At 38.8% G+C, this 13,854-nt stretch overlaps 1 protein-coding gene across 2 annotated transcripts in view; it reads left to right on the top strand.

Annotated features, from left to right (window-relative positions):
- Positions 1-13,854, top strand: part of LOC111588392 (chemokine-like protein TAFA-2) — an 87,662-nt gene that overhangs the window by 56,930 nt on the left and 16,878 nt on the right. For both annotated transcript variants that reach the window (XM_055006560.1, XM_023298773.3), the window contains exon 2: positions 3,631-3,734. In XM_055006560.1, coding sequence (XP_054862535.1) covers positions 3,632-3,734 — 103 coding nt within the window. In that variant the 5' untranslated portion in view covers position 3,631. The remainder of the gene's footprint in view (positions 1-3,630; positions 3,735-13,854) is intronic.

Below are 13,854 nucleotides of genomic sequence, written 5' to 3'. Positions count from 1 at the left end.
CACTCTGTGATCTGGAAGTTGTAATGTGGAAATGATAAACTGAGGCTGAATGTTGTTCAAATTTAACTTGTTTTTCTTAAGAAATGTCAGGATACTCATAATGTTTTATAAAAAGACACAAAATGTACTTTTTTGCACTAAAACAAACACTTGGAGTTGTTTTTATTTCTAGGTTAATTTGCTCTGATTTTACTGGTGCGGCCCACTGGAGGTCAAACTGGGCTGATTGTGGCCCCTGAACTAAAATGACTTTACACTGTCACATCAATCACCTTTATAACATCCGACCACTTCCATAATTACCAGGCGCTGTTTAAAGAGGCAGGGGGACCACAGGCTGGATGGCTTTGTTGTGTTGTATCACTGGAGATGGTTTTTGTTGTTTTCTCTGAAGTTGCCACAGACCTCCGAGTCAAGGTCAAGAAACGGCCTCAAACTGTAACAAATCTTCAGCGCTCTGCTCTGCCGAGCACACGGCTGCACCAATGACAACACGCTGCATTCAGGGACAATGAGGTGTCGTTTATGGAACTGCACCCTGAGACAGCGGCCAGCAAATGATGCTGTAGTGCTGTGGCCCACTCTCCGTCACCAATGACCCTTTTTTCACACGCTGGTTGCTGTGAATTGTGGCAGCGACGTCGACTGGCCACCGTTTCAACCCAGCCTGCAATTCTTCGGCTAACCAGCGGCGATAAATCTGCCCTGCTGAAGGTGAACATTAGCACCCAGCACTCTAATACAAGCACCTGGGCATACAATCTGAGCTCCATTTGAGGAAATACATAAAGCTCACCATTACACGGCTATCACACTCAACGTTGGAGTGAATCTCATTCTCCGGATGCCTTGAATTCCCCGTTAAGTGACACCGAGCTGCCTCTCGTAGCCGTATGTCACAGAAAAAACCCACTGTGAAGCTATAATGGAGCGCCCGGGTCCGTTTAGCCGCTTGATGTATTGTTATTCCTCCTGTGGATAAGTGGCGTAATGACCTGACATTCAGATGTTTCCATCAGGCTCAGCCAGTGTTCTGGGAAACATAGGAATGGAAGCGAGGCAGGTTGGGAAAATGAAGCTAATTTCAACGCTTCATCACCTGATGTTGTTTCATAGCTGAGGAAGACAACATTTAATTGTGTTTACAGGCTCCGCTGCAGTCGGCTTTGTCCACTGGAAGGTTTTCAAGCTGCTGTATTTTTTGTTGGAGGCAGCAGGATGATTGCACGAAAGACAAAATGCTCATCTGTTTCAATATGTGACTGAGTCCTAATGGTCCAGAGCACAGCTTAGATTTTATCATCTTTACAAAACACACACTGTTCATGTTGAAATATGTCTGAAACCTCTAAAACCCAAACACTTTCTGGTTGTTTTATTGCTCCCACCACAGTTTTACTCTCTGCGGACTCATTTTTATCAGGGAGAAATTGAATGCGTGCGAGATTATTCTGATTAACTTCCTGCTGAAATGATGAGCGCCTTGAGTGGAGATCGCTGCCAATCAAAGTCACGCAGCATCAAAGCGCCGCACTCCCGTCTAACTGGTGGACAAAGGGACAATGGGACAACGGGACAATGGGTTTTTGTCATTTTGTGCCTCATATTTGCCATTTACTGTCTCATTACTGTCATTTTGTGTCTCATGTTATTTTGTTTCTCATTTTTGCCACTTTGTGTCTCATGTTTACGTCCTGTACCTCAATGGAAACAGCACAACTATAGCTAGAAGCAGAGAAAACTCAAAAATGTCTTTTGTGCAATGCAGTGTTTTAGTAGACTAACAGGTGAGCTGGTATGCTTGAGCTGCCATTTAAGAGAAAGCAAGAGTTACAACTGAGACATTTAAAGGCAGTAAGGGATCATTTTGATGGATAAAACTTCAAAATATGTAACTTTAATTCTGCAACTACAGATACTTTGAGGTACACAAAATAAAAAGCAGGGATACTCAACAAATAAAACAACTTATTTCACAATTCTTAAAACTGCATCTACTGCTTCAACTCCTCCTTCTAATCCAAATAACTGCTAAGTAATTTGTAACATGCATGATTAAACTGCAGGCAGTTTCTGAGCATTTTTAGCTCATTTCTCCTCACCGTTGTTTCATTGTTGACTGATATAAAGTCCTGTTCAGTCCTTGACGTTGAGAGAGTGTTTTTTCACAGTTATATTGTTATGAATCATTTAAAAAAGTTAGATTTTGTTGATTATTTATAGTACAAAAGTGAAAATTAAACATATACAACATTTTTCCAAGTACCCACACATGTTACTGATACTGGAAAAAAGCTGGCTATGCATACGATAGATATGTCACTCCCTGGATTGTTATTTTATTTCCCTACTTGTCTCTAGCTGTTTTGTGCAAACACAGCCTGCAGTTCAACCCAGTTCAAACAAAAAGTCACTGTTGGGAGTCAACAACGGCTTCATGATTGCACCGAAAAGTGCTGGTTTTTCATATTTTCCATAAGAAAATATTGCATCTATTGATATTTCTGTTGAATATATGATTGGAAAGTGAACTTTCCTCATGGTGTTGTTGAAGTATGTCATATCTATCTAAAGGCACTGTTCTAATTATGTCAGAAAAGCCAACAGTTTCCAGATAAATATATCAACAGGAACAGGGTCTGTATAAGAAACTGTTCTCCTTGTGTCCATGTACCCAGCATGTCTTCATGATAGAATCTAGCTGTAATTCTAGAGGACACACTAAACATGCGAGTCTCGTCTGTGCTGTTTTGCCACATCGCTGGGTTCTAATTCCTCTGCGACACTGGGAGGTATAACAAAACCTCCATAAAGGTCATGTTTGCTTTGCAAAAATAAACTTAATTACACAAATAATCTGAGCTCCCCGATGAGGTTTAGCCAATCTATATGTCAATGCGGCAGGCAGATAAGAGGCGGGAGGCTGTAAATAAGGCGTAAACGCAGCTGGTAACATTGTACGCTGCCGCCATACGATACCGGGGCCTCTTCCAGTAATTACTGTAGCGCTCCTGCATCCCCTGTTTGAAACCCGACCGTCGTCTGTCAGTGATAACACACTGACGGTTGATCCAGTGTGGCCTCGGCTCCACCACTTCATTAGGGAGAGGCAGTGCAGAGAAAAGGTACTGCGGAGGGACGGATTAGAACTGTAGGCCGCCCACCCTGCACTGGAGTTCCTGGAGAGGCTCCTGAAGCCCAGTGGGCCGCTGGAGGGTCTTCACCTTCTGTTCACACTGCAGGAGCAGTGGAGGGGGGTTCTCAGCAGAGGCAGGGGAAGATTTGGAGACGATGATCTCAGGGTGCACTCTCAGCTGAAGTTTGTTTGGAAAGGCAAGAAGAAGGATAAAATCCTGTATCGATACTTTATAAGAGCAAACACGCTAAGTTAGTGGAACCTGCTCCGTGCCACGAAGCCTTCAAGCTCTCAACGTGACAAAATGAAAGTGAAAGCTGACAGAGACGCTAATAGGTGCTGCCGGCTGTAAATGTAAATAAACCAAAGTGTGATGTTGTGCTCTTGTTCTTGTCTTCACCTCAAATTGGGACAAAAAATGTAGCTGGAGATAATTACCAACTGGTGTTAACGCTCCACTCACAGCTTCTCTTTTTCTTTCTTTTTACTTCCAGGATGAGTGAGCGATACACGCAGATCGGAAGCAAAGCAGCTCTACTTCTAATGGCGCTCGTGATCAGCGTCTGCGAGATGTCCGAACCGACAGAAGGAACGACAGGTGAGACAAAAGCTGCATCTGCTTTCATGTTGCTGTGATTTCTCAGGTGCAGCTAAAAGTGCTTGTGGATGTCAACATCTGGACACTGTCTCCTATAAACCTGTTTATCAGGCTACGTTACTGCCTATTTATAGGGAGCAGCTCAGTTTGTGCCACTTTTGATGAATTTTCACACTTCTTCAATATGTAGAGGTGTGACTTAGATTTACATCAAAACAACAAACATATTTACACAAAATTATGCATTTTTTGCAGATTTTGTTTCCTCTTTCGTGGTACTACAGGATAAAGTTGGTCATTTACTGCAATTTAAAGCTGACAAAGTGTTCTTCCAGAAAGTTAACAATGATGAAAACTTTAGGAGCACAAATCACACAAGCATTGCGTAGATCAACATGTAACACAATGCTTTCGTATTTCTTCCATCTTAACTGTATCAGAGATAAATGCTTTGGCATTAAATAGATGGTTTACACATATAACTACTGCTTTATTGCAAGATACAATAAGAGACGTTATTGATCCCACAGCAGCGGGATTTGCAGCGCGTAAAAATGCAGTGAACATCAGAAAAAATGTTAAAAAAAAAAAATATATAATAAATATAGTTAAATACTTCTGATACTGTACAGATTCTTGGACATTCAGAAACATGCAAAGGTTCCTCTGACTGTGAAAAATAACTGTAAGAATAAAAGTGAAACTACAGAGATGTCACGAGGAACTGAGCTTCTCTCAATAGGATATAAGTTCCCCTTAAAACATGATTTACAATATTTGGGGTGGAAGTCCTCTAAAATAGTTAGCTATTTTTCTGCATCTTGGTCATCATGGATCCTGCGTTTTTAGTAATAACTGTACTTTGCAGTAAAACTCCGGTTCACTTTAAGCATACTCTTTCAACTCACGTCAATGGTTGTACATACTAGTTATTTTCTTCCTCTAATTTGCTGCCGTTGTTTCCAGTGTTTTAATATTTCGAGAGCAAATAAAACAGCAGAGTTAAATTCCTCGTATGTGTTTAGACACGTAGACTAATAGACCTGCTGCTGTTTGCTGATGTATGGTCGATGCATGAGGGCAATTCACTGCAAAATCTCTTTAAAAGGATGATTTTGGTACATTTTAAACTTGCATACTTCACATTAACCTGGCTTTAAGTTTCTTGCTAACTTGGCATTCTTCACCTCTATTGTACAGATTCGGGAAAACTGAGCTTATTGAAATGTTTTTTCTTTGCAACTTTCCAAATAAAGCAGATTCTGTATGTATTTTGGAGCCAGATGGAACGCAAACACAGAAATCAGTTGCCTGAACAGACGTGTAACAAACTATTTTAGCTTTTACTTACTGTATGGAGAGTTGAGCGTCTAGACTGGATGGTCTTCTGTTTGGGAGTTGAAACAAGCTGCAGATTCATCAGTTGCAGTTCCATGTAATTTTCCTGGCTTGTCAACTGTTTGCAGCAGCTTTCCTCCTCATCTGGCAGCAGTTAGCGCAGAAACACCACCATTTTTCAAGATAATTTGTGTGATTTCTTATCTCCTTGAGTCTCTACAACAGAAGGGAAGAAGGAAAAATTAGCTGCTTGACACTTGGAGCCAAAATTGCCACATCAATGTGAAATTTGTCAGGTTAAACTGACCTGAAGTCCCCTTAAATAAAGATACTACTGAAGCATGACGGTATAATATCATTAATTTTACTCACTTTAAATGGAGATCACAAAAATAAAACTCCTTTCTTGATGCCAATGACATTAAAACAAAACATTTTCATCTGTTTTCTTACTTAAATCATTTATGTTCTTTTGGATTGGGAATAGCAAAAAATTAAACGTTTATGTTGCAAGAAAACAACAAGAAACAGGAAATCTATTTTCCTAATTTCTCTAGTACCAAAACTTCAAATATTTGTTTGATTGGCTGAAAAGAAGCAACAGCAAAGCAAAAAAATAAAAATAAAAAAATCAATGCTGTTGACTAGAAACATGTTTGTCATCAATAGTTTCCCTCTAACGTAACTGAGACTGCTGTTCCGTTGTAGAGAATCGTACTTTTATGGAGACTAGACTGTGGTAAAGAAAGAGCCAGGTGGCCCGGACAGGCTCAACATAAAGTCTTCATCAATGCCAACATTTATAGAACATTTCCCTCTCCACAAGTTTCATTCCATCTGTTCGCTCGGCTTGGCAGGAAGCAGCTAGACCCACAGAGGCTTGTTTGATTTTCCCAAAACACGGTGACACTTGAGCTCCTGCTGACGGGCATTAGTTGAAACATAAGACTCTGTCATGGTGCCCTTTGCTAGCTAGGTGTCACTGTGTTTTGGGCAAATCGAGGAATGCTGCCACTTTTCGTGTGAGGTGTTTCTTGACATTCTGCATCACAAAAAAAGGCAGTAAATGAAGGAGTGATTGGATGGAAGCAGCTATTTTGAAGAGTACGAGTCAAACTTGGTGTCTAATTAAAAATGCTGTTGAGTCATCACTGGTTTTTACCCAATCTCGGTGGGTTTTACCCACCGAGATCAATTATGGCAACTCAGCAACATTACAAATAGAGTCCGGCCCACGTGTTTCATCAACAAAAGTCCCACTGAAAAGCCTGAGGTAATTGGTGGAGTACAGTCAGAGCTGCCACCAGATTGGACATCCAACTGTAAGCATGATAGAAATCATGCAAACCTCTGTTCCCTTTGTCCACCAATTAGACGGGAGTGCGGCGCTTTGATGCTGCGTGGCTTTGATTGGCAGCGATTCCCACTCAAGGTGCTCATCATTTCAGCAGGAAGTGGATCAGAATAGTCTCGCACACATTCAATTTCTCTCTGATAGCCACCACAAACCTCTAATTTCCCCCGGGTGTTATTTCTGTTGCTGTAAACCTGTTATCATTCAAGAGATGAAACAAACCCAGAACATGTCCAAAACAGAGAAAATGTATTTCTTCACAGCGAGAACAAGAAAAAAGGAAGAAAAAGGAAGAAGAAGAGGGCAAATCTAGTTCATTTCAACAAGGACATGTGAGCTTCTATAAGTTCTGTTTGTGTCAGTGAAGATGGATCATGTCTTCACCATCAAACATTCTCCTCTGACAGTTATGTAAATTCACTTTGTTTTCCCCTCTGGTGTATAAGGAAGAAAAGAAAAGTTTGCCTTTGCACTCTCCTGTCAGGCAGCGACACAGCCAGAGGAGTTCATCCTTTACTAGTGGGATGTTTACAACACAAACTTAATAAGTGTCTGTGGTCATTCTGCTCGCTTGTCCTTTATTGACCAGGAAGAAGCAGAGCAGAGGCAGGAATCCGGCAGGGATTAGTCTCAGAGCGGCTTGGCTCCAAGTTTGAGGGGACGTTTGATACTTGCAACTATCGTCTATTGTAACTGATCCCTAGAGTTATTTTTTCAGGTGCTTCTACACACTTCTTCCAGATTCAGCGGGTTCGACTGGTATTTTAAATGTATGTCATTCAGCCACAACAATAAAACCACCTGCCTAATCCCCCTCATGCGCTAACTAGGGATGTTATTAACAGTTAATCGATTCATTTTCATTAATAAATTAACCGATTTAATGGTAAATGTATTGCAGATTAGCTGCAATATCTGTTTTTTATCGTTTAATAACATAGCAGAGCTCTTCCTGTACACCCCTCTGTGTGGCAGCAAGTCCACCTAGCTGCATTGTTGAATGTTTTCTCAAATGTTTTAAAGTGTCTGTAGTTTTTAGTTTACTGGAAACCCTGTGTGTAGTTGGGAGAAGAATAGCGCACACAAAGGGCGACCTGCTTATGTTACAACGGGCCAAGAACGGAGTTAAACATCTCATTCTGGACAATTTCTTGGACTTCCTTAAGGAGATGAATAAAGTATCTATCTATCTATCTATCTATCTATCTATCTATCTATCTATCTATCTATCTATCTATCTATCTATCTATCTATCTATCTATCTATCTATCTATCTATCTATCTATCTATCTATCTATCTATCTATCTATCTATCTATGGCGGTCACTTGGACTATGGTCTGAGTAAGAGTTAATCCTCAGTGAAGCTCCAAGTCAATGAAGACATATTAAATAATTCGTATAAAAAAACCCCTTTGTGACGTTGACAGCTTTATCAGAGAAACGGCAGGGGCACATCTCCACCTAAACTTTCTATTCCTTTGCTCTGCTCGCAGTACTTACAGGTGCTCAAGTGGGTGCAGAAGGTTTAAATTCTGACCTTGAAACGGTGCGCTAGCGTGATCCCTGCAGACGCATTACAGCCTTGAATTGCAGCATCAACAATGGGAAACCACTTAGCAAGAATCAAAGCACACGTGTTGCTAAGGGGGCAACTTCAACCTGAGATGAAATAAATACTTTTTCACAGCTCGAACTCTGTAATTTCAGACGGCGGCAGCATGCAGGTGGTTCAGGTGCACATTCAGTTTGCAGTACATCATTTGCTTTCCCGTACCACTGTAAATGTTACGCTGACGTGTGACCTCAGATTGCTGCTTGCTCTGCACCTTCCACTTTTCTGCACTTTGCAATAAAAATGACTTATACGTTGCATAAGAAGCATCTTGCCAAGAAAGGAAAACACCGCTTGCATCCCTGAGAGCGCCAGTAACTAAAAGTCAGAGACACTACTGGAGCCCCATGTTAAATATAACAATCAATCCACCAGGTTTGGCTCGCTGGATCTGATTTGTGATGGCGGCTGAAAAGATCGACTGAAGTGGTTCGGCATCTGTCACTCCCCAAAGTGCGGCTAACAACAAATACTTTGAGTAGAAAAGCTGTTCATCACTATTAACACGACGCTTCCACTCCTCATTATGTACGATTGTATAGAGGGAATTATTCTCAGCGAGTTCATCGTCACAGATAATTTCTCTATATATGGGAGGTGGTGTTTTTTTCCCTTTGGCTGCATACAACCACACAATGATTACATTATCATTCACAACAGCTTCATGAATGATACAAAGCATGCATCATTTGCAGTTTCCTCTGCGTCTCCAGAGGCCGACGTATAAACGCTTCTCCAGCAAAGTAATTTCAGGTCGGCACAGAAAAAGCCCATCACTTCACACTGAAAGCAGCTTTGGTTCCAAAGACTCACTAAAAGAAACAAACGGCTGTTAACAAAAATAACATAATGTCGTCTGATCGTCGACATTGAGTGTCGAGAGTTCACGTTGGAGTTGGATCTCAGGGTTGAAAGTAATTTTGATTCCAAGCTGCTGTTGGGGTTTAAATGACCTGAAATAACACCTCACAGCCTCACAAAGATGTTTACATTTAGTTTATTGTACAGATCAAATAAATGTTATATAATGTGTTATATAATGTGTTAATAGCAATATATATATATATATATATATATATGTGTATATATATATATATATATATATATATATATATATATATATATATATATATATATATATATATATATATATATATATAATAACAGGAATTTTCACTAGCTGACTTAAATTGGAAAGAATAATTACTCTTGAATAATTGGTGTGATTTTGTAGTGCATCTGCATTGAAAATACTAAATAATTTAGAACTGTACAACACTGCAGGAAAAGTACCTGTTTTTTCAACATCATGCTTTCTGTAGCTGAAATATTTCCATCTGTTTCTATACAAGTGACATTGTGTTTCTTTTTGCCTTCAAATCTTCCTTTTCTCGCTCATTTTTCGGTGCACGTGGAGTTAAGTCTTGTGAAGTCTTCTGAATAAAATTTAAAAAGAAAAGAACAACTCTGTGTATCAAAGGACTCTTAAATCAGAGTAAATTATGTTCCGATTAGTTACGGAAAATGGGAAACGAGTTTTCTTTTTGCATTAAATAGCAAAAACAGTTGGTGAAGTCTGAGGTAATTGGTCTGACTTCATATTGTACTCAACAAACATTACGGTGTCAAACTAGATGTTGTGTAGCGCTGGTCCACTTCCAGTAATAAACACCGTTACATCCATGATTTATACTCAACAGTCTGAGAAAGTCTGAAAAACTACACAGAGCATCCCTACCCCTTTTTTACTATTAACAGTGTCCAATTACTTTCAAAAAAATCATCAAAATGTTCCATAAACTGAAGATAAATAAACTTTCATCTCCTAAATCAGCGTCTCCAGCCTTTTTTTGCTCTACAGACCGATTTTAAGCAAGACAGTTTTCTACGGACCGGTCACCTCGCAAATAACACAATAACAAAAAATACTTTTAATATTATTATTCCACCAATGAACAGTGGAGTTATGTGACGACTGGCTTGTCTGTCTGTCCATCTGTCAGCAATATTACTCATAAACAGACTTACAGATTTGGATGAAATTTCCAGGGAAGCTCAGAAATGACACAAGGACCAAGTGATTAGATTGTGGCAGTGATGCAGCTTATAGTCTGGATCCACGGATTGGATAAAGATTTCTGTATCATTGCCAGATAGTGGCACAGCACTGTAACCATGACAACAAGTGAACACTACATCAGCTACCTGCTGATGATCACATGATTGTGATCCTACTACAAATCCACCACTGAGGACTTATCAGGACTTATCTGTCAGAAATGATACAAGGAACAACTGATTAAATTGTGGGAGTGTTTCTGAGTCCCATCAATTCCTGCCGCCTGCTACATATTTAGGTCATGTGATTCAGTATCTGTACATAACATACATATGCAGAACACACACAGCCTCTGAGTGCTTTTCTAGTTTTTAAAAAAGTGTTCTTAATGAACAAAATGAGTTGTTAGGAGCACAGTCGGAAGTGATGGGAAGACAATCTAGTCACTTTTTAAAATACGACAGGCCATGGGTTATTTGGTATAGTAATTAGATCATAAACCCTGTATAGTTTTAGTTCTTTGCTGTGATATCAGTTCAGTATCAGTACTGACAGCTCAGGCATCTTTGCATAGAAATAAAATTCCCTTTTAAGTGTCTTTCTTCAAAATATGTCCTTAATTTTTCATGCAGGGAAGTTTTTATTTTGCTTTTTGTGTCTACAGACAGCTGAGATGCTGACAGTAAAGATGGGAAAAGCAGAAAAGGCTGCAACATGCAACAAAAGCTCCCCACTCAGAATTAAACCGGGGCTGTCGCAGTTATACGTCATGTTCTGCCACCAGGGTGCCTCTGCATCCTGTTATTCAAATTTCACGCCACCGCGTCTTATAAAACTTTGAAGCAGCAAAACACAACTGTTGCAGCAGCTGAGGGCAGGAAGGATCCCCTCAGTGGCAGCGGGTTTAAAGATGGACTCTGGGTTTGACTGAGTTCTGGGCGAAATGTTTTTCTTTGTCGGCGCTGGCAGGGGAGGCCGAGCAGGCGTCCAAGTAGAACTCCAAATCCAGTCAGCAACGCTGCAGACTCTCAGTGTGAAGCTCCTGGCAGCAGCTTCCCTCACAAACCTCTAACACAGCTCAGCCTGCTGTGGGTTTGTGTTTCATATCTTTGCTTGTTCGGGGCAGAGCGGCGGCGAGCGTCCACAAACTGCATTATTTCTGATGCATGAGGAAGGACGGGGGACTGTGGCAGCTATCAAAGGTTGCATAATCAGAACTTAGCATCCTTTCTCTGTTTTTTTTGCATGTTTCTCAGCTGTTTATATTGTATTCTCCTACCTGCTGTTCACTTCTTTCATATTCTAGCAGCAGTGAAAGACAAAATATCTGATGCTATGCAGTCACACAGCAGAAAACCTACAATAGGGTGTAAAGAATATTAGATTTCCAGTTAATCTGGATATAAAAATAATGAGTTCCACGGCTCAAATGAAAGATGTGCATGTTTGTGTTGAATACTATCACATTTAACATCAATTGGTCTCAAAAAGCAGCTGTTTAGTATCAGTAGTTTCTCGTTACGGCAGCCAGAAACTGTTGTGAAAGTGAAATGAAGTGTGTGTAGTGGAGCTGCTCCAGTGCAGACAGTTAGCACCGCTTTCATGCAGTCATTTCAGATTTACTGTTTACTGCAGAAGGACACCTCATGAAAATGTCACATGCAATTAAAAGAGAATGGAGCACCTCAGGCTCTAAATAATTCAGACAATGGAGCATGATCTGGAAACTGGCTCTAAATACTGCAGCGCTGCACTTTCGCCTTCACATATCTGAGGGTTTGTTTCTTTTTATAAGGCTGCTGCTTGTTGAGAGAAATCTGAAATCACACTTGAGGAGTTATTCATTTAAATGGCACCTTTGTGATAAAAACAGTTCTTAACAGTGTGTATAATGGTGGAACACTCATAAACTGTAAAAATCTGTAAAAATAACAGCTAATATCTGTAAAAGAATTCTCATTTTAGCTGATTTAAATGGAGTCAAGCAGGAATTTTATGTTCACACATTATGAAATAGCAAAATACTGTTTTCATGTCGACATTATTTACAGCTTTGGCTGTTTTATTATTTTTTTGTTTTACAGTTAATGTCTGAAATAATAAATAAAGTGTCGCAAAATCTGTAAAAAAAAATTATTTACAATTTTTCAGTTCACAAGGCATAAAATTTTCCTTTTAAATTACGGCAAATATCTGTAAAATAATGAAATTTTTGGTTCATTTTAATCCAGTAAAAAAAAACAACTGATTTTACAGTCGCACTTTGAAAAAAAAATGTAGAAAAACTCAGATTTTTGATGTTGAATGCTATTTTCAGTTTTGGCTTGCTTTCTATTTTTTTGTTTAACAGTCTACATGTGAAATAATAAAATAGAAAACATTGAAACATTTTTAATCTGAAAAACAAAAACCAAAAAAAATGTATCAACTTTCAGTCCTCAGTAAACAAAATTTTCCTTTAAAATTACAGCAAAATTATCTGTAAAATCATCAGTGTTTCTTGCCTTTCAAAAAACATTGATTTTGCAATAAAACTTTGCAAAAAAATGTGGAAAAACTCAGATTTTGATGTGGATCCTATGTACACTTTTGGCTGCAGTCTTATTTTTCTTAGTCAATGTGTGAAATATTAAATAAGAAAATATTGAAAATATGAAAAAGAAAAACATTTTAAAATCAATTTTCAGTCTTCAAGGCACAAAATGGTCCTTTTAGATTACGGCAAACATCTGTAAAATAATGCAGTTTCCTGTTTATTTTAAACCAGTCCAAAAAAAATGTGATTTTACAATCAAACTTTGTAAAATAAATAAATTGCCATGTGGAATAAAGTCTATTTTTATGTGGATGCTATTTAAAGTTTTGGCCTGGTTTGTATTGTTTGTTTATTTGTTTGTTTTTTGTTGCTTTTTTCAGTTAACATTTAAATTCATAATGATTTTTTTCCTGTGATTCACTGATGTGTGTGTTGGTGCAAATATTCTTGATTAAACATGAAAATCTAAAGAAATATGTATGATCTCAAGTAAAACTAAGTCTAATAATTGTAAACATAACAAAAAAATGGAAACTTGCTGCATTATCATGATGATTTATTAGGTGGTGCCCCAGCATTTAGCATTATTTTTTACAGGGTCAGATCCAGCATTTTTTGGACCTATACTACAGACTAAAACTCAGGATATTTTGGCCTCTGCTGCCTCCACTGTGAAAATTCATTTTAAATTACATTTTCCAACAAACATTAACAGACTGCACTAATTTAAATCCATTATTACAAACTACTCCACTCTTGAAACTATTTGTTTTCTCATTATTGCCCTATTTATTCTGTTCCTATGTATTCTGTTTTGATGCACGCTCCACTTTATTGCCAATGAGTGCACGCCCTCAGTGACTCCTACACATTTGAATAAAGGTTAAATTAATAAATCTGCTTTTATCTCAGTCCAACAACTTTACAGAATGTTCCATGTATAAACACGTAAAGAGAGAAAAATCAGGTTAAACCTTCTGTGATGGATGGAAGATGTTGGAAGATACGTTCATGGTGAAACATCTTTCTACTGTTGATATGCACAGACTTCAAACCAAGATCAACTTGTTCATGACGGCTCAAAAATTGTCTTTCAAACACGACTAGAATAATTTTCAACTATTCTAAAGTAATTTTGGACTTGCGTAGACAATATTTGAGTCAGTTTGGATCATTCTGGACATTTTTGTTTCGTTATTCTGGACATGTTTTGAATCAT

This window comes from Amphiprion ocellaris, chromosome 21, assembly GCF_022539595.1.
Source record: "Amphiprion ocellaris isolate individual 3 ecotype Okinawa chromosome 21, ASM2253959v1, whole genome shotgun sequence".
Lineage (NCBI taxonomy): Eukaryota > Metazoa > Chordata > Actinopteri > Pomacentridae > Amphiprion > Amphiprion ocellaris.
This window is presented reverse-complemented; position numbering and strand designations above follow the sequence as displayed.